This window comes from Paralichthys olivaceus, chromosome 10 (assembly GCF_024713975.1).
Source record: "Paralichthys olivaceus isolate ysfri-2021 chromosome 10, ASM2471397v2, whole genome shotgun sequence".
NCBI classification, from domain to species: Eukaryota; Metazoa; Chordata; class Actinopteri; order Pleuronectiformes; family Paralichthyidae; genus Paralichthys; species Paralichthys olivaceus.
Window position 1 is genome coordinate 4,629,420 of NC_091102.1, and position 25,398 is coordinate 4,654,817.

The 25,398-nt window shown below is 42.9% G+C and overlaps 1 protein-coding gene and 1 long non-coding RNA gene across 4 annotated transcripts; one reads left to right on the top strand and one right to left on the bottom strand.

Moving 5' to 3' along the window:
• Positions 1–153: 153 nt before the first annotated feature.
• On the bottom strand, positions 154–23,317 carry LOC109638006 (radixin). 3 transcript variants are annotated; one of them, XM_020100756.2, is made up of 15 exons: positions 23,051–23,317; positions 16,494–16,594; positions 9,176–9,259; positions 5,548–5,643; positions 5,083–5,205; positions 4,688–4,839; positions 4,520–4,603; positions 4,276–4,422; positions 3,408–3,504; positions 3,147–3,310; positions 2,479–2,609; positions 1,937–2,097; positions 1,687–1,779; positions 1,393–1,602; positions 154–852 (listed from the first exon to the last, which is right to left on the bottom strand). In XM_020100756.2, the coding sequence occupies exons 2-15, from the start codon at positions 16,503–16,505 to the stop codon at positions 688–690; spliced, it is 1,719 nt and encodes a 572-aa protein (XP_019956315.1). In that variant the 5' UTR covers positions 16,506–16,594; positions 23,051–23,317; the 3' UTR covers positions 154–687. The 3 variants fall into 3 exon arrangements, with proteins under 3 accessions (XP_019956315.1, XP_069388487.1, XP_069388488.1); XM_069532386.1 differs by lacking the exon at positions 23,051–23,317 and adding an exon at positions 22,791–22,931; XM_069532387.1 differs by lacking the exons at positions 9,176–9,259; positions 16,494–16,594; positions 23,051–23,317 and adding an exon at positions 6,197–6,382.
• LOC138411762 (uncharacterized) lies at positions 23,183–25,398 on the top strand. Its single transcript, XR_011244254.1, has 3 exons — positions 23,183–23,311; positions 25,078–25,178; positions 25,269–25,398. It is a non-coding gene; the product is annotated as an uncharacterized lncRNA (long non-coding RNA).

Consider the following 25,398-nt stretch of genomic DNA (forward strand, 5'->3'; position numbering starts at 1 on the left):
ATAAATCTCCAGAGGGAGCGTTCGCAAACTGGAGATAAATCAGCTGATGCAACATGAACAGATGGATGACGCTCACAGCTGAACAGGAACCTTGGCCCTGCACAAAATGACAGACGGTGACAAGATGAGAAGGAAAAGAGACGAGTGAGGCGCTTTCCTTTTTCTTTTTAACTTTTTTAAACAAATTATTTAAATTCAACTGATTACAAAGAAATAAAAGTAAGGTACAGATATTAAAGCTTAACGGACGAGTGTGCCAGCAACATCAAAACGCTACAAACGGCCTTTTTTCTTTTTTGTTGGGTAAAATTCAGCCAATTCTGTGCGGTCGCATTTTCTCTAACGCTCCTGTTGCTGTTTATTTATCGGACATGCAAGCATTAATATTGTCAGTATTGTAAAAGGGAGGAGTCCGTGGTTGACAGAATACGTCGCTTGCTATATTTCCAACCGATTAAAAGACGTGCTTCGTTGGGGTCAGGGCGGGGGGGGGGGGGCGGTGCTCTAAAAAGCAGGTCGCTGTGTGATTGGCTAACCGCTGCTCGGCAGAGCTTTGGCGAGGCTGAAGCTACAAAGCCCGTCAGCTGGTCGTTCCTTCTCCTGACAGGACCACAGCAGGAGCTCCTGCAGGTGTCGGGCTTCACGAGGGAAGTGATGCGTTGACGCCGTTGTGTCCACCCTCCCCCCTCACATGGACTCAAACTCGTCGATGCGCTGCTTGGTGTTACCCTGGCGGATCTGACGCAGCGTTTTGTACTTGTCTCTTCCCGCCCTGACGTTCTCGGCGTGCAGCATGTCGTTCTGAGTTTTCTTTGTGTCGTCACGGGCCTCGGCCAACTCGGAACTCAGAGCCTGGACAGACACACAGAGAGAAAGGTTGACCAATTAAAAACTTCTTTATGAGATTTTGTGTTTCTGAGCAGAAAAATAATCATGATTATAGAACAGAATAAAAAAAGAATCAAAGTTGAACATTGTGATTTTTGTGTGTTAAAACTTTATGGGAAATGTATTTCAGTAAAACATGTAAAACTCAGTATGAGTTTGTTCACAAGTATCTTTAGGATCTGACGCTGTTATTCTCAAACTCTCTTTTTTTTCAACAATATGTGGTACAGCTGTTCTTCTCTTTACTGAAAACGCTGCAGCTGTTATTTCTTTTTTTATTCCCTGGAGAGTGATTTGTGTTTTCGTCTCTATTTGCTCTACAAACCGCCGACACTCTGTGATTCGTGGCCTCCGCTTCTCTTCTGGCAAATTTACAGCAGGTGTGTGCTTGTCCAGCAGCTCGTCAAGATTTGAAAGATAAAATAGCGAAGTACGAACAGTTCACCTCAGTTTACTTCCCCTTCGCTGGATGTTTTCTAAATGACTTTCACGCTCCTGCTCTACCTGAAGCTGTTTCTTGACACGTTCATTCTTCTGCGCCTCAGTGATGCGCTCCTCCTCGCTGCGGTGGCTGGTGACGCCGTCGCTGAGCAGCTCGGCGCTCGCCTCGGCGTTGGTTTCGTCGTGCTCGTCGTCCTCCGGCGCCGGTGGAGACGTCATGGCCGACTTCAGCTCCTCCCGGGTCTTTTCCAGGTCATCTTGTGCTGAAAGAGCCTGGAAACAACACATGTGCAAATTCACAGAGAGAAACCGACACAGACGTTTACAGATGTTAACCCACAAACATTTGACACCTACTTTGTGTTGCCACTCTGTTGCTTCCTCTTCTTTTTTCCTCTTGGCCTCCTCCAGCAGAGCGATTTTAGCAGTGAACTCCGCTAATTCAGCAGCCTGTTGAAAATAAACGCAAAAGTTCATCTAAAAACTCAAATGCACAAACAATTCACAATAATATGACCCAGGCAGAATCAGCAACTTCCTTTTATTCTCGTTTTATGAGAAAAGCATTATATAAAAGTCATTTTCACTTGGACATAAACATCAGTACCAGTTGTTCGTGGTTCTTCATCTGGTCGGCCGCCTGCTGAGCCAACGACGCCTTGGCCTCCTCGGCCGCCTGCCTCTCTTTCTCCAAACGCTCGGCCTCCTCCTTCGCTCGCTTCCTCTCCTGCTCCAACTCCAGCGCTCTGCGAGTCTGATCCTCCAGCTCTGCACAAACACACACAGAAAAATATGAGTTGCATACCATTCACAACCAGTGTGGCCGTGTGATTGGGACAAATGCAAGTAAATTCATTATGAGCTGACGCTTTTATCCAAAGCGGATACAAGCATATAGGTGCATTCAATTCATGAGGGTTCATAACGAGCAAGAGTTGGTGATTGTTTCTAACATGCAACAGACAACAGGATACCTCGGGACGAAAGGAGCAGACGTTAATTTGGGGAAAAGAACGAAATCCACGTGTTTTTTTCCTGCAGTTGTTAAAGTGTCTGACATGTTTTCTGATATGAAGAGAGCTTCATCCTCTTGTTCGTGCATGGAGGCCGGCTGAGGGACGAGCATGATGTGCTCTCTTGTTGTCGTACCTTTCTGAGCTCTCTGAGTCTGCTCCTCGATCTGCCTCAGCCTCTGGATCAGCTCCTCCTTCTCTCTCTCTATTCGCTCCTTTTCCTTCTCCGCGTGCTCTCGCTTCTTCTTCTCGTTCTCCAGCTGCGCTCTGCATCAGCGAAACACAGAATTGGTTTGGTGACATCATCTAGAAGTTTTAACTTTCTGTTTAACTTCCCCCCCCCCACACTGATGGACACGTGCATCAGTAATATAAACATGCATTATTTGGTACAGTGTATGGAGTGATGGATTTAAATCAGAATGCAATAAAAGGGATTTGAGATGTTATAAGGTGCTTCACAATGAAATATGAGAAATAACAACACACACACATACAAGTACACACAATCATATTTCACCCACTGACATTTAAAGCATGCTGCAGATTCATCTCTGCAGAAGTGAAGCAGGATGTTCTTTAACGCAGCACTGCCCCCTATCGCTCACACGAAGAGTTTTCAATGAATTTCCACTTTAAACATCAACTATAATTTGTTCATTGACTCAGTGTGAACATGAATCCCAGAAACAAAAAGCAAATCATGAAAACGAACACTTTAAACACTGTGATTTCCAGCGGGGAAACATTTTTTAAAGACGTCTCTTCTAGTCTCAATAAGTGAGAAGCCTCGTGAGCTCGTACCTCTCCATCTGTTTGTGGTGTTTTTCCTCTCGGGCCTGAGCCTTCATCTGCTGCACCTCGATGGTGTCGGGCTTCCTCCTCCTCATGTACAGCTCATGGTTTCCCATACATAACGCCAGGATGCGCTTGTTGATGCGCAACCGAGGAGCGTAAAACACAAAGTCCTGAAGGAAGCACAGAGGACGGGCGTAAAGGATTATCGTTCAAAAATCTGAATCTAAAAGAAAATGACGATCGATCACAAGTTGTTCCATCACTTACTGGAGCTTTCTTGTCGATGGGCTTAATGACAAACTTCTTGTCGTTGAAGGAGATGTTTCGGATCTCACTCCAGGGGAAACCGATCTTTGGCGACAACCTGAGGACGCGACAGATTGTGAGAGTAAACTTTTAAAAAAAACTTCAAGAAATGATTTTAGGTGTTAGAAAAAAGCCTTAGTGTTCCATGGTCTTCATCTGCTATGCTGTCCGACACCACAAGGGGGCACTGTTGTCAAACTAATACAATTCATGAAGGAGAAGGAAAAATGTAAATGTCTTTATTTTTATATATAATTTAGCTGAGGTAGAAGTTCTGCGCTTTTGTACCAGACTGGCAGCGGATAGAATATTCCAAATATTCTTTGGACTTGGAAGCAAAAAATGCGGATGATCAAAAGATTAAAATATGGATTCATTGACCCTTTTAAGAATGAATTCCTCGACACAGAGACGCAGTTATCAGCTCTCTGCATCAACTGCATCAGAGAACCTGAAATAAACTGTGAGTCATGGGCAGCAGCTTCTCTCGTGGTTTCATTTACTTCCTCTTTGATATCACTTTTCAGCTTCGCTTCTGATCACATCAGCTGAACCAGTGATTCCAGGACGCCTGCTCACACATTAACTCACTGACTTGCAAAGTCTTACATTTTTAATTATGTTTTTTTTTCATGAGGCTTTAAGAAATTAAACTATTCAATAATTCACAAGAGTTCAGTAAAGTGAGAAATACTTTATATACTTTATTTTCTCTGTGTATCATCTCACGATCTCAGTTTTATCACGTAAGGAAGAGAACAACGAAACCCGACCAATCAGATCAAATGTTTGAGAAATTCACATTTGTGTGTTTTTGTGTTTTGATTACTTGTCCTCATGCTCATAGATGTTGAGCCCGAGCGCGTCGACCCCGAGCCACAGCTCCGTACCCTTCTTGTTTTTTATCTCAAAGTAGTTGACGCCGTACATCTCCAGGTCCTGAGCGATCTTCAGATACTCCATCATGGCGTCCTCCCTGCACACACGCACAGACACAAAAGGTCACGACATGGAACTGAGGATCCTGGAGCCAAAGTGTTAAAAGCTTGATTGACAGTACAGTCGTCTCTGACCTGAGCATGCTCCTGTGTTCCTCGTGCCAGGTCTGTATTCTGTCCTCCCACTGTTCCTTTGTCAGCTTGTGTTGCTCCAGAACTCTGCGAGACATAAACACACTTTTACTATTTGTGTACATTAACACTTTTATCCTGACTGCTTTGAGTACTGTGTATACACCGTACCGTTGTGGCAGTAGCCGGTCGGAGGCCAGGTAGCCCGGCTTGTGAACGTCTTTGCTGTAATCTCCATACTTGGCCTGGACAGCGTAGGAGGCCAGCAGCACGGCCGTCTCCGGGGGACAGTAGTTCTCATCGTTTAGAATGGCCTCCTTCACCTGCGGGGAGGATACACACACACCACACACACACAATCAGTCAGCAGAAGCTACCAAAACCACATGCTGCAAACATTTTAACACAATATATTCATATGCTTGAATCGTTTAATCGTTTAAAAACAATGACAGGGCGATAATTCTAGTTTTTCCTGCATCAGATACACGAGAATGACAAGTTATTATTTTGTGCATCTCTAAAAGTCAAGTTTAAAGTATCTTGGCAGAGCAGTCGTTCGGTACCTGCAGGAAGAAGAGCTTCTGTGTGATCTCCTGGATGAGCTCCTCGGAAACATCCTCTGGGAAGAACTTTGCTCTGAACTTGAACTGCAGCGGATTCTCCTTCTTCACATCCTGCTGGGTCACCTGAGAAAAAACACCCACACACGTCACCTCATGCTTCACACTTCACACGTCGTGTGCGTCGTGTAAAGTCCTGAGGAAATCCGCTTCTGTGGCTTCATTTAAAACTTGACGAAAGAAATATTCTGTAATATTCATTAAGGTTTTTTTTTCCTTCAGCAAACAGAATATTAAAGGGAGATTATAAATACAAGTTCACTTCTGAGGCTTTGCAGCAAGATAAAGTCTGACAAACTCCACAAGAGGATGAAAGTTTACTATTTAAAATCCTTTAAACTTTAATAATGTTTGTGGAAATGAATGAATAAAATAAAGATATAAAAAGTGGGGTTGAGGGTCTCTCACCTTTTTGTTGAGTTTGAGCCACGTCACGTAGCCTTTACTGTCTGTGTACTGGAGGCCGAAGAACCAGACCTCCCTCAAACCCACCGTCTTCACCACCTGAAACCACAGACGTCGTTTTTAACAGCAAGGAAATATACATAATCAATCAAGCTTCTATGTTATTATACAATGGGGTTTTGAGTTAAGACAGAAATATATATCTTTATTCACGTTGCTTTGTACACAACAGGAAAACGTCTCAGAGCATCTTTATTACCTTCAACATTAAATAACCAATCAAAATGAAGAATTGAAAAAAACAAATCCACTTATCGCATCACATCATTGAGGCATCAGACATGAGTAGAATACATTTTCTAGAATTGGTGTTTGTCATTATTCTATAAAAATAAAACCGAACTGAACTGAATATCCTGGAAGGAAGAGAAATCTATATTGAGATCACGCGAGGATCTCCATGAGATTGTGTTGAGTCACTGTCTAAAAAAACCTCATCATATGTTGCAGCAGATCTTCTCCCATCGCCAGTAAAACTGTTCTCTAACTTGAAGGGCACTGGGAGAGCGTACAGGAAATGAAAAGTTCCTGGATCCACTGGTTTGTTTGGATCTGTTTACCAGCTTCCTCTTTGGGTTTACATCCCACCCACCATCGTTTGAGGAGCTTTTGTCTAATCCTGCTGACGACGAACGCTGATAAAAACATGTTGTTCTCGGTGAAGGAAATAAAAATCTGCAAGTTTCACCCAGTATCTCTATTTTCTTTCCTTCCTCTTTTTCCCTTCTTCTATTTTGCTTCCTCTTCTCTTTCTACCTCCCTTCTCTCTCTCTCTCTCTCCAACATGCTCACGTGCTCTGTCACTCACAAACTATCGACATATTCACACATTTATGGGGGGGGGGGGGGGGGGGGGGGGGGGGGGGGCGCCGGTCATTTACTGAGACCACAATGTGATTTACACGGTCAATACGACGGCTCTCACCACCACGTAATTAACTTTCTGTCCCACGCAGACACGGCCACATAAACACACCGAGAATCAAATAATTGCAGGGAGCAACACCCTGAACACGCTGTAGCAACACACACACACACACACACACACACACACACACACTGGGGCTGCAGAATGCAGAGGCAGCAGTATGAGAGCGCGGAATGCAGATTAAAGAAGTGAAGCCGCAGAATGAGAATAAATGGTTTGGGATGGTCGGCCTGACAGAGAGAGGGAATAATGAGAGGAAGAAGAGAGAGGAGGGAAAACATTAGAGAGGCAGAAGCATCGAGCGGATTTCACCACTGAACAGAGACAAGATGAAAACACTTGTTCATACATGTGTTTAACGGTGTGTGTGATTATGATGCATCAGAAGTACACACACACACAAACACACACACAATGATGAAAGGACTTAGTGAGACGGGAAAGCTTTTTAATCAAACTAACCTGTGTAACCCTGCCGCCCTGTGTGTGTGTGTGTGTGTGTGTGTTCATATTTAGCTCTGCAGCTTCATCAATGGAGCCCTCTCTTCATTCATGTGAATTAAAGCAGCTTTCAGGTCGCTGCTTCTGACGCGACCCACGAGCGATCACAGGGAGACGTGACTGTGTTCATCCCACAACAGCACAGAGCTGTACACAAAGATGGACGACACAGCCCCCCCCATCGATACACGAGCCCGATCAATCGTGAGCCCGTCTCAGCTGTCAATCATGAAGTTTCACCCCATTTTGTAGCATCAAATAATTAAATACTAATTAAAACCAAACTTAAGTACATGAACATTTGATCAAACGTCAGTGTGATAAGCCAGCCACCAGGGGGCGATCAAGACATTCTGGTTTGCTGTAATGTCGTCCATTTAGCTATCACCATGGTAACAGGTCAATGCCACATCGCTTGAATAGATGAACTCTAGAACCCGAACGTTCTTTTTCCTGGTTTTGTGCATCGCCTCTTTATTGTGTATGTCACATAACTTCAACAGAACCCGGTCACATGTTTTACTTTCATTCTGGCACAGGAGTGTTTTTCAAAGAGAGCGAGGAGCTTTTTTATCCGCATCTATTTTTAGCTCCCTGATGGACACATGAAACTTCACAATGTCCACTGACGTCTGTCGTTACATCAGCACCTGTTACCTCACTCACCTTTCACCTCCTGTCTCCGCTCCATTCTCTTTCAGTACAGTCGGGAGGTTTTGACCAGATTTTCATCTGTTATCGTTGACAGGTTAATTATTATTTGGCTCTGGTTCACAGTCCGAAACTAAAACTTACAGATCAGGAAAGAAACAGAGTGAATCCTTGTTTTTAAGAATCTGGAACCTGTGACTTGTCATTGAATAACTGAATAATCAATTAACTAATTGGGATGTTTTCTTCAGAACATCTCTAAACTCTGAACCTCTGAGTGTTACCAACTGTACTCAAGTACCAGGAGGAAAATCTAGATATAAAGTTTATCTAGATAAAAGGTACATCAGATAACTGATAGATTAATATACGACGAACACACAAACAGTAATATTCATTTAAATAATGTGAATATAAATTGCTCTAGTAAACATGAAATAACCATCATCATCAGATTCACTGAGGGAGCAGGTGTGTCTGTGTGTGTGTGTGTGTGTGTGTGTGCTCACATCACTGGACATTTGACAGCTGGTTGCTATGACAACACTCGGACACAGCCAGCTGAAACATTCAGATCTGGTGAGTCAGACGCTTGTGTGTGTGTGTGTGTGTGTGTGTGTGTCAAAGATAGAAGGACGATAGAAATGAGAGTAACACAGAGAGAGAGGGAAGAAGTGAGAGGTGTGTGTGTGTGTGTGTGTGTGTGCTCTATTAATACAGTCATCATAGAGCATTCTAACATTTACAGTGCAACACTTCTGTTATCTGATCTCACAGTGTAACGCAGACTGAAGAGCAACAACAAAAACAGTAAGCAGTCAATAGAGCGACACTGACGCCCAACAGTCTCTTTTTTTAAAAAAAATCAAGATCCAGGAATTATTCCACATCACAGAAAGCTTATAGAAAGTTAAAGTTAAATCAAATTCCTGGACCCACATAGATTCTTGCCCCATGTCTCATCCTTCCACCAAGTTTCCTGGAAATCTGCTCAGAAGCATTTGTGTAATCCTGCCGACAAACAAACCAACCAACCAAAACAGACATAACCTGAGTGGATGTAGCCTGATGAGCCCTTAATTCTGCCTCGACGTCACCACATCCTTAACAAACCTTCACTGCCTGACATGAAACTACTCCAAACACACACACACACACACACACACACACACTGAGCCCACAGTTAGACAAAGAGTGCTTTGTGTGTACAGAACCAGTACCAACCCAGACCCACCAAGCACTCACTGACACACACACACTCACACACACTCACCGTGATTCCTCCAGCAGGTCACGGAGTTCACTTTCAAATGCCAAGTTTGAAAGGTTTCATATGGAACATTCAGAAAACCCTTGATTCATCAGCTGCATCATGTTGCTCACAGACATGATGCTCACACTCCACAGGAGCGAGTGAGCGCTGAGGGCATCGGTCTATAGTGATGTCACAGGACCGAACGTGCGTGGCGTGTGTGTGCATGTATGCGTTACCTGGTCGAAGAGCTGTTTGCCTGTGGTGTTGGGCTGGATGGCAAACTCCAGCTCAGCGTCCATGGTGGTGACGCGCACATTAATCTGCAGGAAAGAAGAAAATAAAACTCAATGAGAAAATAATACCTTTACATTAAAATGTGTTTTTCTTCTTCGGTTTTCCAGAGAATTAAATTAATCTCTTGCCTTCTCTCGACTGGAAAACAAAATTAGTTATGATCATAGAAATTTAAGACTTGAATAGTTTGTGCAACAACAACAACAACAACAATCCCCAAAAGTCAAATACAGGCACGTACTTATAAATTATTCATAATGAATACAAATAAATACAAGTTTTACTGACACTGGGAGATCAGCAGTGAGGTGCAGTCGAGTGCTGCTCCACTGCAAAAATAAGAAACCAGTCGAGAGGAAAGGGATTCTGGGAGTTATGACTTTCAGAACCAAAAATATTTGAAAACTTAATTTAAAGACTCAACACCTGCTTGAGTTTGAATTGAAACTTCAGAAAAATGAATGTGTTCTGTATTGTGAGAGTGATGAAATGTGTGTGTGTGTCTATTTTGTTGCAGCAGAGCTTGAAGAAACCAAAACCACACACACACACACACACTGAGCATACAAATGAGTGTGTGTTTGTTTATTTTCTCCTTTAATTCCCATTGGAGGTGAAATACATTAGATGGTGCTGTGGTGGTCTGAGGTACGCAAACCCAGCTGCAGTGAAACCACCTCACACCGTCCTCAAGTAACCCTGACGGAAGGAGAGAGACTGAACTGAGGTAGATAAAGAGTGAGTGAGAGAGAGAGAGAGAGAGAGATAATGCCTGAGGTGAACACTGCAAGAATCAAAAAGACTCAGACACACAGGCAGCTCCACTGACCTGAAAAGTACACACAAAGACGATTTGCACGCATAAACACACACACACACACAGCATGTGGTCGTGCTCTCATCCTTTTCAGACATATTACTTGTTTAAGACTATTTCTGATGTTCAATAACCATTTAACTTAATTAATTAATTGAGAAATCCCCTTCCTTTGGATTATTAAATAAATCCCTGCAGCAGGAGCACAACAAACATCCTGTTACTAAGTGAACCATGTCAGTGTGTGCAGAAGCGTCACCATGCGGTTCTTTAACATATACGCTCACACAATGTGACATCATTCCACTTTAACACATGCACACGCTCTGTGTCTCTTTTCTGTCCGGTCTGTCAGGTTTCCATGGCGACCAGTTGTGGCTGATTTTAATGTAATTTACTAAAAAGCCTCGGGGCGCCGTAAAGAGGGATTTACACTCTTGACAGGACGACATGGTGAGCGGATTGACCCCTGCTGAGGTGAGCTATAAGCTGGTCAACGCAGAGTAAACAGGAGTTAAACAATAAAACTGCAGTTAAATCAGTTGAATGTGTTTGTCAATTAATTCATCAATTTTATAATATTTGAGTCACACATCAGAAAGTGGAGCAAAAGTGTCCAGCGAGGTTTAAACGGTTCTGTCTAGATCTAAAGTCCTTGTTCAGACCTGCAGGTAACCCCCCCCCCCACCTATATGTGTGTGTGTGAGACAGAGATAGTGACAAGGCAGCGGCGTGGAGAAGCAAATCAATGTGGAATCAATCCAGATCACAATCTGGATCCACACCAAAATGTAATGGCTTCTTTCAGAAGCGTGCGTGTGTGTCACAGATTAACTGACTGTGTTTAAACCAGCGTCTTCCAGAGCCTCCATGTCGTTCATAACGAGTAGTGACGGCTACATAGTGGGTTCGTGTGCCCACGCTCACGGCCCCCCCTGTTGACTGAGTGTGTAAGAGACACTCAGACAGCCATGATTAAAAGCTGTTGGTATAAGCTGGTTAACGGAGGCTTTATAGGCAACCAGGGTTACAATTTCTTCTTTCCGTTTTCCCTCCTCATCCACTCAACATTTCCTCTCTTTCTTCACCTCCGTTCATTTTAGTGCCACTTCACTTTTCAGCTCCGCAACCACTCTTCCGCTTCCACCGTCCTTACGTCTGAGGATGTCCTCTTTGTGCTTTGAGTGGATTTCTTTCTTCTTCTTTTTTTTTTTGAATGGCTGTTTGTATTCTCAAACTCAAAGTGCGGCATCAAGGAGGAATGAGTAGGTGGTCGAGGTTGTATCGGCCGAAACAAACCAATCCTGATGCGTTTCATTAATCATCAATGTAACTGGTTTAAAGAGTGAAGTTTAAAAATCCTCAAACTATATTTAACAAAGAATTTATCTTTTTATCTGCGATTGGAACAGACAATCATAATTTCAGACATCGTCAGGAAGGATTTCAGGAACACAACGTGCTGCAGCAAATCCTGAAAAAAGCAAATGTGTTTGGATTGGTTAAATCTGTGATAAACTTCTTGGGAATGATTCTCAGTCTTTGTTTTTTGGTAGGTGACAAGTTGGTGCTGCACATCCTTTGTTAGATTAGTTTGAAGTCAGAGGAGGTTAATCACGTTAATCACGTAACATAGTTCAATAGTTTTTATATCATGCTTTAAAATCCCTTGTTATCGGAGAACCTTTCCTGATTTTACCTGAATTTAAAATCTATTTTACTGAATTTAATTTTTACAAATTCATTTTACATAATGTTATGTCTGTTAGAGTTCTTTTAAATTAATATTGTTTCAATATTCGTGATCGCACAGCGTTCATACACGGTCAGCACAGCCTTCGAGTTCAGTATCTTCCAATATAAACGTCGGCATTCAGACAGTAGCATTATTTCCTTGACGTCTACATCACGAGTCTTTTGGCTGTTTTGTGCACGTCAGTAAATCTCTGTGTTATGAATCATGTGCTGCTCTAGTTGTTAATGTTTTATCCTGATGCTCTGGCAGAGCAGCTATTTTTAAAACATTCCAATGAAGCAGTGACTTTAATGCAGTTGAGGTTAGGAGAGGAGGTGGAGGGGGAGGGTGAACTTCACACCCTCCCTCTAATTAGTTTTAGTGACTTGGATAATTCCCATTATATAAATGAAAATGGCCCTCTGAAATATTTAAAGCCTCCCCCACTCCCCCTCGCCAGCCCCCTCGGCCCCCGGGGACGCCAACACCAGGACGGGCAACATGTGCAAAACGCAGCGATAAATCAATAATGTACGACGTCCCACCACATCTCGTACCCTGGATTAACGGATCTGATGCAGACACTGAACAAACACACACAACTGCTCAAATAACACTCTCCTTTAAAGCAGACGTGCAGCTCTGAGAGGCAGCACAGAATTCATATGTGTGCAACTTTCATTCTATCTTGTGCAAACACAGATCTATACTCATGCACATACATACTCACAGTGCCGACGGGGATTAACATACACTCAACAAAACATATCGGAAATCAATGCGTCTTTTAAAGGATTCTGCAGCACCACTGAACCCCCTCAGGGTGAGAATGATTCTTCATGTTTGCTCTTTTTTATCCCTCCTCTCCTCTAAGAAGCTTTGTTTACACTTAGACGGGTCAGTCTGCTTGTTGTATTAGTGAATGGAGTCTGAATCAGCGGCAGGGGCCACAGACCGAACTGTTCCTCATGACCGTGACCTCATGTCAGGGAAAGTCTGACATATTTTCTATGTCTCCTAAAAATACAAGCTTTTTAATATTTAATATTTCCATTTCAGATTCAAGGGTGTTGCTCTGAACCTGAGCTCTATGTGGAGAACAAGTTTTCCTACAGCTGCTGTGTAAAGCTGCAGGGAAACCAGGAGTTATATTTATTAAATAGACAACAAGGCTCTTCTGTGGAACTGCAGTGGGCAATAAATGTTCCTTGGAGGCTGAGGTCTGACAACGTCTTTACAAAGTAAAATGAAATAGAAGAAGAGAGAAAACAAGGTTCTTTAAAAATAACAACTGCGGCTCAAAGACTAATGGAGATATTTAAATAAAACGTTGGCTTCAATACCATAAACCTCGGATGACTCCTTATATCCAAACATATATTGACACCACAAACTTGCTAAATTACATGGACGTCATTTGGATTTTAAACGGTAATAAAAGTCGTAATATTACGTTAAAGAGACAGAAAATTCCGTCGCTGAAAGTTCGGATAGCTCCGTGAGTCCAATGCATTTATTAACGATACCCGTAAGGTGAAATATGAGGTTTGTCAAGAATTCCCTTTCTCTACAGCCACTGACACAGAGCCCCCTCTGTGGGCTACAACCCCCATTTTGAACAACATGAAAAAGACGTGTGTACCAGGGGGAAACCCATGTTGTGTCCGGGGTGTACGTAGAACACAGACACACCATTAAAACGCAGCCTCTGGGAGGGTTAGGGTCCAGACTACCTTCACTTTTTAATGGCCTGCCTGAGGCTAACGAGCTTATCGTCTGTCTTTCCTTTTAGGGAGACAACAAAACAGACTCTTATGGTTTACCTGCTCTTTCTGTTTTCCATCTCTGCGTTTTGTTTCCTGTGGTTCTAATGGACTCGTCGCAGCTCATGTGTTCAATGGAATGAAGCGCGCCTGCAGGGGCCACTCAGATTTAACTCTTTATCCAACGTGACATTTTAGCATTTTCATCGGTAGAAATCACACCAGAGGACGCACAGGAGCAGTGAAAGGGCTGATGTGTTTATTGTCCGAACGCGAGGCCTGGTGTTAATGTGCAGCCTCCAGTAACCGGAGTGGGAGTTCCCCTCGAGGGCGGCTCGGGTGTCGTTTTTCTGGGCTTGATATGAACAAAGTACCCGTCACTCAGTCCTCTGCCAAATCCTCTGTTATGTGCCTTTTTGTTCCCGTCAGTGTGTTTCAATAATCTGAGCTTTTACTTCGTCCTCACTTGAATTTTCTCTCCATCTGTCCATCCCCACGACTGTGTCTCTTATCTCCTTCATCTGTTTCTCTGTGATTCAATTTATTGACTTCTTAGTGTGGTGCTTATCAGAGACCACACAGTTAAATCACTTCCTAAATCTAGACCTCAAATGCATTGCACTCTGTTTGAGAAAGCTGATTTCGGAGCTGGAGGCCCTCTGGTCTCCATTCTCTAGTTTGACCAATCACATCTGAGCAGGCTTGGGTTGCCCTCGGGTACTTGTCCTTGTGGAGAAAGACGTGGAATAAATTAAACCGAAATGCGTCAGTTATTGGCTTTTGAATCCATCTGCATTCATAAGAAGATCGGTGTGAACAGAGATAAGTAAAAATGTCGCCCGGAGCTAAAACACGGTTTGAAACTACTCGGATCAGTGTCAGGTGAACGAAGGACAAAGTCCTGGGCACGATTTCCACATTGTGCCCCTGACGTCCCCAGTCCACTGCCCCTCAGACGTTATTTCATTGTCACATAACGGCTGATGGGCTGAATGATTTTTCACGTTTTAACTTTTCGTGATTGCATGAACACAAACTCCAAATGTACTGAACTTTTTTTAAAAGCTCTCTCTTCCTCTGCTCCTCCTTTTTTTCTTTATGATAAGCGGCTCCATCTTTCCAATTCATTTCTCATCCTCTTTCCTTCTCCATTACACTCTCTCTCTCTCTTGCTCTCTTCACTTCCGATCCTTTCACTAGTTAATTTATTTATTTTTTCCTATCACCCTGGTCTCTTTCCAGGAATTGGGCCTGGCCTAATTCCCCATTACTGAGATTGATGGAGCAGGGGCTCAGTGGAAGTGCCGGCTGGGTGTAGATAGATGTGGAGGCAGCCAGCACGTAAGACAGCAGGACTGTAAACACCTGCAACCACACACGCCTCCTCGTTTTCACTGACCTCTGTCAGCTTTTTTTAGTTAATGTAAGTGTGGGTTTTTCTATCAGATAATATATATATATATAAAGTATTTAAAGTTGTTTAAAACAAACATTTTATCACAGTAAAGGAGTTTTTATTTCTTCAAGTGTGTCACATAAGTTTATTTTTCATGTAAAATGCAAAATTTTCAAGCAATAACTCTGATAACGTCATTAAATACTTAAATGGAATTAGTTTTGTCTGTGTCAGTCAGTCTTTAATTTCATTTAGTCCGTGTTTGTACACAACTTCGAAAAACAGCACTTTAAAACAACACAGTGGTTTCATATTGTGTCGAGATGATAATATTATAAAAAGGTACGATAAGGTCCATAAAATGATAATCCTGTTATTTAAAATGCAGTGCAACCTCAGCCTGTGTGTGTGTGTGTGTGTCAGTGCAACATGAAAGCTCCCAGTGTCCCTTAGTCCAAAAATAGAGCAGAGAAAGACCTCTTTGTGTTTGCTCTTTTCAATCGACACGACGGTTCCACAAAGTGACCGACTGTTGTGTGTCTGTGTGACTGTGTGTGTGAGTGTGTGTGTGTGTGTGTGTGTGTGTGTGTGTGTGTGTGTGTGTGTGTGTGTGTGTGTGTGTGTCCGTGCGCCCCTGTGACAGATCACTTCTGACTGGGCGGGCTGATGTAAAGACTCCGAGCTGGGAGGTATGAGGGGCCGCACTTCAGGAATAAAGACCAATGGTTTATTTCTACTTCTTTGCTTCTCGTCAGTGCCTGAAACCCTGAGACATCATCCCCCTTCATTTTTTATTTCATAAATATCAGTCCTCTAAACATGTTTCATCAAATTTGAATTATTTCCTTCACTTTAATGTTCCTCCCGTCCTCCGATAAAGTTTTGTGGAAATCTGTGTAGTAGTTTTTGCATAATCCTGCTGACAAACAAACCAACCAACTAAAACAGACAAGGGTGAGAACATAACATCCTTGATGCTGAGTTCACGTTTTAAAGAAAAATCTAAATTCACTTTACATTTCCGTCTCTTTCTCCCTTTTGGCTTCTTTGCTTTTGATTTTGGAAATTGGAAAGACAATGAGTTTTTAGTTGATAAGGGAAAATGCCACATGTGAGTTCTGCAGCAAATTCACACGTCATGTCTGCCTCCTGCTGCTCGGTTCATACGAGAGAGGCGAAGTCTGGATAACGCTCGGACACAGTTGTTCAGACATTATCAAGAGTTAATGTTTGAAAACGCCTTAACTGCAGTATCAGTGTCTTATAATCACCAATAGTGTAGATGCTGCAGTCTAGTAAATACACAGAAGTGTGTAAGTCAGCTTTAATCACAGAGTTATTTATTTTCTCATTGGGTTTGCAAAAGGCACGTCTCAACTCCCAGGAGCCACACATGCTACAGATCAACAAAACAAGCGCTCCATAACTGTGAAACTTTACAGAAACAACTCCCTCGAGTTCTGAAATCTGATACTGAGGAATACAGCAGACAGGTGAGCGGTAGTGTGAGGATGGTGCTGGAGAATCCACCAGTGTGTTAGAAACTCACCGGTTTAGGCATCTTCCTCCTCTCTCCAGCCGCTCCCTGATTCTGAGAAACCGCAAAGAAGTTGTCCTCCGTCTTTCTGCCTCCCTACGGGGGACCAGCGCCTGAGACACAACAAACAGACACAAATGCACCAATGTCAACAAACAAACATCAGCGGGCACGTCACTACAGGCTGAGCAAAGATGAGAAATGTTGAGTGCAGAAGAGAGGAGACAGAAAACAGGGGAGCAAATGATTTAGATGATCTCTCTGAGGTGACCTTTGACTCCCTCATCACTTTAACTCTTCTATGTTTCCTTCTCTGTCAGAATCAAACTCACAGGCAGAGGAAAGGGATTTCTAAATATTTGAAATACATTAAATACTCAAACTGCACATTTTATAATCACATCACAGAGAATTATGAAAACGCTTTGAAAACAGTGGCCTAATTCAGTTCTGATTCTCTCTCTCTCACATCAATCTCTTCAAATTCCCTTTGAAGTTCCACATAACTGAGGAACAAGCCCTGCAAATCAATGCACAGCTTAGTGAGCCCCCCCCCCCCCCCCATCGATGTTCTTTAGGGGTCAAACCCTCAAAGTATACGAGGAATACGAGTCTTTGATTGCACCAGCAATCAGAGCTGCCCTCAATCTAAAAAGGCACAAAGCTTCACTGACCCAGGATTGTCATTTAGAAGTTCTCCACACTTCCATTTACGAGAGAAGTAGTTCAAGTATGAGGACGGCTGTTACCATGGTAACTATGGTTAAGAGGCAACTCTGTGATGCGGTGACAGTAGCTGCATCCTGATTCAGGGGCCGCACCCTTTCGCGGGCTACTGACAGCGTCGGTCCAGTTTCAAAGATTATGAGAAATGCATCCTTCTGTTCACAAGCAAGGAAGGAAGGAAGGATCCTTCTCGAACCTACTTATCCCAGGATTCATTCCACGCCAGCGATGGAGCTAATGAGCTAGTAAGTGAGGGCGGGACAACCTGGAGAGGGAAACAGGAAATGCTCCGTCTCACTAATGAAACTGGAACGATTCGATTGTCTCAGCGGATCATTTGTCAGTTCCGACCATAAAATGATAATAACGGTGATGAAATTTTCATCTGTAGCGACATAAAAAAATCTTTATACATCGATATAAAGATTAGGAATCCTGCAAGCACTTTTAAAAACTCTTCCACTCTGACATTTATCGTGATAATTATTTAGACCAATACGTTTTGGTCATATCAGCCAGCCCTGTTCATTTGTCACAGAGACACAGTTTCAGAAAGTAGAACCTTTACTCTCTCAATTAAAAAGGTGCACATTCTAAAAGCAGCTGAAAACTGTGCAGCCTGCAGTGAGTTTCCTCCAGCTCTAAATCTCCACTTCTTGAGCTGCATCTTTCCATTTCTCCTTAACAATGGAGAGAGACGGTGAGAGGGTGCGGAGCAGAGCAGAGGATTAATGGAAGGAAACGTGAGCAGGAGTCCGAGCACATAAGAATTCACAGGGTGCCTTGACCCATATTCCTGCAGCCGGGAGATAGGACAAGACAGAGAATACTAAAACTATGAGCTGGCTTAAAACATTTCCACTGATTTCTTTCATTAACTGGAGAGACGAAAGTCAGATGGAGGATCCTGCTTTGGATCAGAAGAATCTATGGAGCATAATTTGTCCATGCAACACGTTAATAAGTCACAATATTCACTTAATAATTGTCTTATATCGTTGACAAAATGTCTGTGTGCACATGGGTGTGTGTATGTGTACAAAATAACTCCACAATGCATGGGCAGATTTCCACAAAAAACAAATATTTCTTGGGAGTTTATCTCAAGATGATTAACTTTTGGAGATGATCACTCAAAAGGTCAAAGTCAAATATGGCTGCAGAGACAATAAAACGCTTGAATTGAGCAGAAAACGATTCCTCATCATGTGATATCATGTGGTTAATGACATCATGAAGAAGTCAGACAATTACAACCAAAATGCGTCCTCCGAGGTGTCACTGCGTTCTGTGGGACTCAAACGAGCGGGTGCATTGTCTCTCCAATGTTGTCTCTATTTATTTTTTATCTGTGATGGTTATTCGGTCAATGGCACGAACCAATAACATCAGCTTAGTTCTCCGAAGGTGCACGATGAAAGTGATTATACAACCTGCAAAATGTAATAGATTTTAGTGCTTCAGGCTTTAAGACACACACACACACACACACACACACACACACACACACACACACACACACACACACACACACACACACACACACACACACACACACACACACACACACACACCCCTAAAGAACACAGGTCTGCTCTGTTAAGCAGCACACTACCTTGTAAATGTGGATGTATAAGCCCTCGGGGTTTGCGTGTGTGTGTGTGTGTATGTATGTATGTGTGTGTGTGTCTTCCCTGAAACTAGAGGGCCACTTCTGTCACAGCTTCCAGGTCACTGCTCATAGAGAGAGCAAGACAAATATCAAAAGCTCAAACCACTTGAATTTTCAGCAGGTTTCGATCATGTAAATCAATAATGTTCAAAACAATAACAATGTTTTTTTATGACTCTGGTGGAAACTGAATATAATATCGTCCATTTTATCAAATAAATGCTGAACACTGGCTCTTTGTCTTTCCTGTATTTGGCTGTTTTGACTCTGGTTAACATGCGTCAGGATGAAATTTATGACAAAAAAACAAATTGCTTCTTTTCTTGTGATGTAATTTCTAAGACATTATTCTGAGATATTATTTATTTTAAGATCATGGTTTGTTCAAAATAGGAATATTTGATTGTATTACATGTGTATTTGCAGAGTCGACAACATCTAATACTTAAAGTGCAACAGAGGACACACACACACACTCACACAGCTGTTACAACAGCAGGAAACTGTACCAACTGCTCCTGACAACAAGGCTTTCCTTGTACAACACAAGCGTCGAGTGCTTCGTCATCGAGTGTTTGTGGAACAGCACAAATGGTCGGTGCAGAGTGAGACCCGCGAAACCACGAACAAACACGCAGCAAACTGACAGTGAAACTTCAAGGAGCGTTACAGAGGTTCTGCACAAACAGTCCAGTGAATCCTGGGTTCTCACGACATTCGTTGAGCTTTTTAAATCCTCCAGAGGCTTTTTTAAGCACTGCTACAAACACTGACGCATTATTTTTCTTATTCAAAATTCAAACATTAATTTGAATATAGTGTGAAAGTTCAAAATTCAAACTATAATGACAGACAATTTTAAAAACATGGCTAGAAGCTCATCGGAAGTACATCACCTCATGATCCAGCAGAGGGCGCTCACTGTCAGCTTGACCTTTTGCGTGCCCTCTTGACTTATCCGTTAAGTAAGGGAACGATCACACTTACGTCAATGGCAAGTTAATATTGCAGGTCAAAGTTCAACACAGTTCAACTCCACGTCCAGAAACGTGTGAATCTACCTCACCACAGGAGCGAACCGTTTATTCGCCTCCTAAGCGAAGGTTAAGAGAGCCAGTAATGTTGCATAGTTTTGTTACGTAAATCCAGAGTGGACAGATGTGTCATTTAAAATTCTTTCAAACTTAATTTCAATGAATAAATTCAACACCCCTAAAGATTATGCTGGAAAACTTTTAAAACCAACTGTTGGCTTTTGAATTAGCCATGTACGTTGGTTGGTTGTTTAATCTACATTACGAAAGGGGGGGAAGGTAAATCTTGTAATGTCAAAGAAAGTAATAAACAAAAATGTATTTGTGCATCAGATGGGATCTTTCTTGGTCAATGTCACATCCTTCTATTAAGTTTTTGTGGAAATCTGTTGAGTAGTTTTTGTTTAATACTGCTCATGTACAAATACACATCCTGGTGGAGGTAATGACAGGAGACCACAGACTCTCTGACCAGAGGGAAACATAAGATTAATATAAGATAATAATTATTTACTATCTTCTGATGAGTCCAACAACCACAAGATAGTTTACTCAACATTACTGATAGGATCAATATTGACTCTAATTAATATTCACTTGGCTGAACAGATGACGGCAAAACAGGTTTGAACAGCTGCTAAAGTCATGATCACTCCCGTCTGCTGCTGCATGGAGCTGCTGACACTCATCCAGGTCGACTTCAGTGGACTGACTCAGTGTTTGACACCACAGGACCGCTCTGGACATGGAGGTGTCTCACAGAGCGACACGGGAACGACGGGGGTGCAGAAAAAGAAAGTGACAGAAATGAAGCAGAGAGAGACATGACGGTGAGATGAGAGACGGAAAGAGAAACTGGATAGTGTCTGTCAGCGGACCTGGCTATGATGTGGGTTGTGAAACCAAAGCATTTGCTCTCAGGCACCAACTGATATCAACCACCGACTCCGTGCAGTTTGAAAACACAGCTCTGGAATACTTTGATACTAATTGTTTGTTAAAAAGTAGATTTAATTCCCTCTACACAGCAACTTCCTGGTTCAACTTTGACCCACTGTACTTCTTATTGATGCATGCATGCACTTTTACAATACAGTGGATAAGTATAGAGGATATTTCCAGCTTGTTCACTTTTGTTTTATCGTTTTTACTGTTGGGTTCAACAAGACTGAGCGTGTAAACAACAGCTGATAGAGCAAACAAAAACTAAAATGCAAAACCTAAATATTCACTATGTTATTCACTCAACATTAAAAGCATAAAAATGTAAAGTGGCACATGACAGAAACTCAGAGAGACAAAAGCACGAAGACAGATGTCCTCCAACAAGCTCAATGAGCCAAACTGATTCAGCCATTCAGCCTGAGGAGCTGCAGAGCCAACACCATGACACCGTAGACCAGCCTGAGACGCTCTCACATCGGCAGCTGCTCTGTGAAGAATGAGTCTGGATTCAACCAGATTCATGAGCTGAATTTAATGCGTCTGTTCATTTGTAGAAAACTGGCTTCAACATGTTTCTGCATTGTCACCGAGCTCTTTGGTACAGACACTGATGTGGGTGATGCATCTTTAGAAACACTCCCTTGGTTCTGAGAGTCCAACAACCTTTTTTTCCAAAACTAGAATGGCCACTTGGAGCTCTCACTTCTAAATATCAGCGCCCTAAATATTCTTTTCAGCAAGATTCATGGGAAACCTAAAAACAATGCTGGAGACAAGGGAAGAAGAGTTCAAATGTTCGATCCCAGTCTTCCCTATAGTCCCAAGTGTCAAGATACTGAACCCCAAATTGCTCCTTCTCATTGAGAAAGTTCTGCACGTACATGCTTGTGTTATGTACAAATGCATCTATGGTGACATGTATTCTTTAAGTGACCCTGACCTCTGACCTCCAAAGGAAAGCAACATGCCACGCGAACAGTGAAGTGATGGTGATAATACAGATCGTTTAAACTTTATAAAGATAGGAAGAAAAAAAAATATGGTTCATGTTACAAGACACTATGTTACTTTAATCTTTAGTCACCAACTTATATTAAGATTTTCATTTGTTATTCATAATCCATATGAATAATTCAAAAAGATGACATTTAACTGGGTTTCAAAAATGTCCCTGAACTCAGAGACAACACACATGAAGACAGATATTGTGAGGACAACAGCAGCCTGACTCTGAGCAGAACAGAGAGAAATCTAAAACCAGCTACAGGTGGACTATCTCATGACATGACGCGGAGCCTCTTTCTCAAATGAGCTGTAATTTGGTCCCCGGAAAGAAGGCGGGGCCAAGAGCCAACAGGAGGGGGATTTGATCGACAGGGCTAATGACCAATCATCTCCCTCCGCTGGCTGTTAACGAGGCCAATCAACAAGCCTCGTTAAGTTGCCGGCGACGCAGCAGACGGAGCACCTGTCTGCGCCAGATGGAGCGTCACGTGAGGTGCCTCGATTCACGACCGATGTTTACGCGCAAAACGTAGAATAGCTCTCACGACGAACGCGCGCAATCACCGCGGCGACTCAAACCGCGGTGGAGGGGAGACGCGCAAGAAATAGCGGGATTTGACATTCTAGAAGCCACCTACGCCACGAGAGGAGCGTTCCAACCCGCGCCGATGCATCGACATGACGACAGCAGCTGTTTGGATGGTCCGGAGAGTTGCGGCACGAGGAGCGATGTTTCCGCGTGAAAACAAAACACGCAACAGCCGCTGAAGCCGCTCCAACATCCAGAAGCCGGTTGCGCGTAATTGCGCAAATATGTAAACAGACTCCTGAGCACCGGACACCGACGGGAAACGGACACGCAGCTAATTACCTCGACTGCCACTGTGTCCGTTGCGTAATTATTTGAAGTGACTCCGCTTTACTCACCCCGTCCTCCCGCCCGGTAACGTGCACGACCTCCGCCGGTTAAGAGGCTGAATTGTCTGGTCCGAGCACGCGGCTAACCTGTCGGAGAGGTGATCCGTATTCTCCAAGTTGTACGCGTGCAAAGCGTTTTTGCGTTAAAGGCACAACCAGCCCCGGAGAGGAGACTAACCCCCTCGCGCGCACACACACACACTCCCCTCCCCACCGGGTTTGAAAGGGATTAACGGGAGTCAGGCGGAGACGAAGCCGATCAAACTCACCTCTGACGCCCGGTGGCTGAGGACGTGTCCAACTGTCACCCCCCTCCTCCAGCTGGCTGCGAGTCTTTATATAGATCCACCGCGCGTAAAAATAGAGCGGTTCACCTTCCCGTCCTCCTCTGCGCTGTTTACCGGACACGGTGCGCACCGAGGGCTGACGCGGTGATACCGTGATACTGGCTGCGGGAGACTCCTCCGCCAGGCTCCCACGGCCGGAGGTGCACGCACAGTCAATATGGCTGACGAACTCACCGAGGCGTGGTGAGTCCTGCAGATTCACCCCCTCCCTCACCCTGACACTCCGCAGAGCTGCGGGGTGTGTGAACCAGGACTCCCAAACTTTACCACAGGACACTCACATACCCTTCTGGTCACACATGATTATATAGAGTATAGTTATAAAAGGATATGGAGCGTTCACTTTGCCTCATTTATGTGTTGGAGTGTAAATTAAATATCCAGTTTGGTTTTGCAGCATTTGAAGATGCATGAAAACTTAATTCCATCTTGTTGCTCAGTCCACATGTAAAACTGAAACATGTATTCTTCCTCCAAGGCCCAACAGTCCCCTTAAGTCCGACCAGCATCACACACACAAACATATCATCCCCATCAATATGCCTGGTTCTGTTCATCAAGTTCATGAATTATTGGTGGAATCAAATGTTACAGAAAGAAAAAAATCGACTTTGTCCAAATCTGCACCAAAGTTTAATGGATTCTTTCTCGGTCCTCATTCCACTAAGTTTAGAAGAAATCCGTCAGAGGTTTTTGAGTAACACAACCAAACAGTCAAAGAAAGAAACCAACCAACTGACAAACAACCACAAGAGTCTGTTAGCAGATATATATATTTAACATTATAACAGAGATAAAAGCACCAGGTTCCTTTATATATTGTTTTTATCTTAATTCATATACAGAGTGAGGAGTCAGTATCACATTCTATATTATTATCTAAAAGGCATAGAAACCAAAACTACATCTCAGTGTGCTACTTACTACGGAGCACCACAGATGTCAGATCATGTTTCATTCTTTTTTATTCCTTCTTCATTTTGCTCACACAACATTTAGGAGAATCCCATGTTCGTCCAGAGTGTGTGTGTGTGTGTGTGTGTGTTCGGAGCTGCGTTCAATTCCAACATGTTCTCCACAGAAAGAGGAGTCGGTTGAAAATAGAGGCCAGATTATAATTACGGATCTCCTGGGAGGCTGATTCATCATTTTGTAACCTATTTAAACATCATGTGAAACCATGCGAGGAAAATGAAAATGTGAGATAGAAACCGCAGATGATTGTAAATGTCCTTTTTGTTATTCTACATCATGCTCCGTTATGCAGATGCAGTAAATCACTCAGCTTCATGTTTTTCACATTCCTTCCAACTTTTGCTTCCTCTCCTCTTCCTCTCCTCCTAAAGGCCGCGTCCTTTCACTTTGCCTCCCCAGAGTGTTTTCAGTCAGCGGTTTAATGAAGTGATGTGGAACGTTAAACTGGTTTAATGTAACCTCTCGGGTGCACCGCGGTGGCACAGCAGGTACTTATTCTGTTCCAAAAGCAAAGAGGAACAAGAATCTTTTCTGCCCTTTTTTTTTATTTACACACATTTATCCAAAGATTCATGAGTCCAGTTAATAAAACCCAGTGTATTTATTTTTGCTCTGTTTCAAACTTGGTCCATATCAGTGTGAAAATAAAACCAAATACAGAACAAACATGACACTTGACACGTCCACAGGGATTCAAACAGACTTATGATCACACTGAGGAGTGGAGACGTTACTCTGCAAACATGTGGTTTGCACTTGTCCATCTTGTTTCAGCAACAGTCTGAATGCATCGTCGTTTTTATCGTGTTACATTATTGTATTGTTTTAATATCATCTGAATGAAATGTATGGTTTTTTTTACCAATCACAAATGTGGAATCTGTGTCTCGCATGCAAATACATCTGTGTTATTTAGTTCTTTTCTTTGCAAGATTTAAATCTGTTCATTTGTTTTGTCACATTTCCTTTTACAGTTTTATTTAACGCTGCACTGATGATCTCAGTTGGATGATTAAAGTGAGTTCGGCATTTGATTTTAAGAACCTGTGAAAGTTGTAATGTTTCAGTGGTGCAGGTTAGTTTCAACATATTTTTGTTATATTAAGAAACACTGACACCATGTGGCTGATGACTGTAAATCACCAGTTTGTTCATCGGTCTCCAGGGCAACATGAGATACAAGAGCACTGCAGTGACGATCCTTTTCTCAACCACGATGATGTTGGAAGATTTTATTGTCTCCGCAGCTGCAGATGAAATAAAGAAGACGCTGGTTTCTGGTTCCTAACCTGTTT

Bases quoted from the DNA above. Each gene is read 5' to 3' on its own strand.
- LOC109638006 (XM_020100756.2), bottom strand. The intron at 1,780-1,936 runs GTACTGATGTTT...TATTTTCAACAG, and splicing joins TGAAGAACCACGAACAACTG to GCTGCTGAATTAGCGGAGTT. The intron at 853-1,392 runs GTAGAGCAGGAG...GTGTCTGTCCAG, and splicing joins GTGTCAAGAAACAGCTTCAG to GCTCTGAGTTCCGAGTTGGC.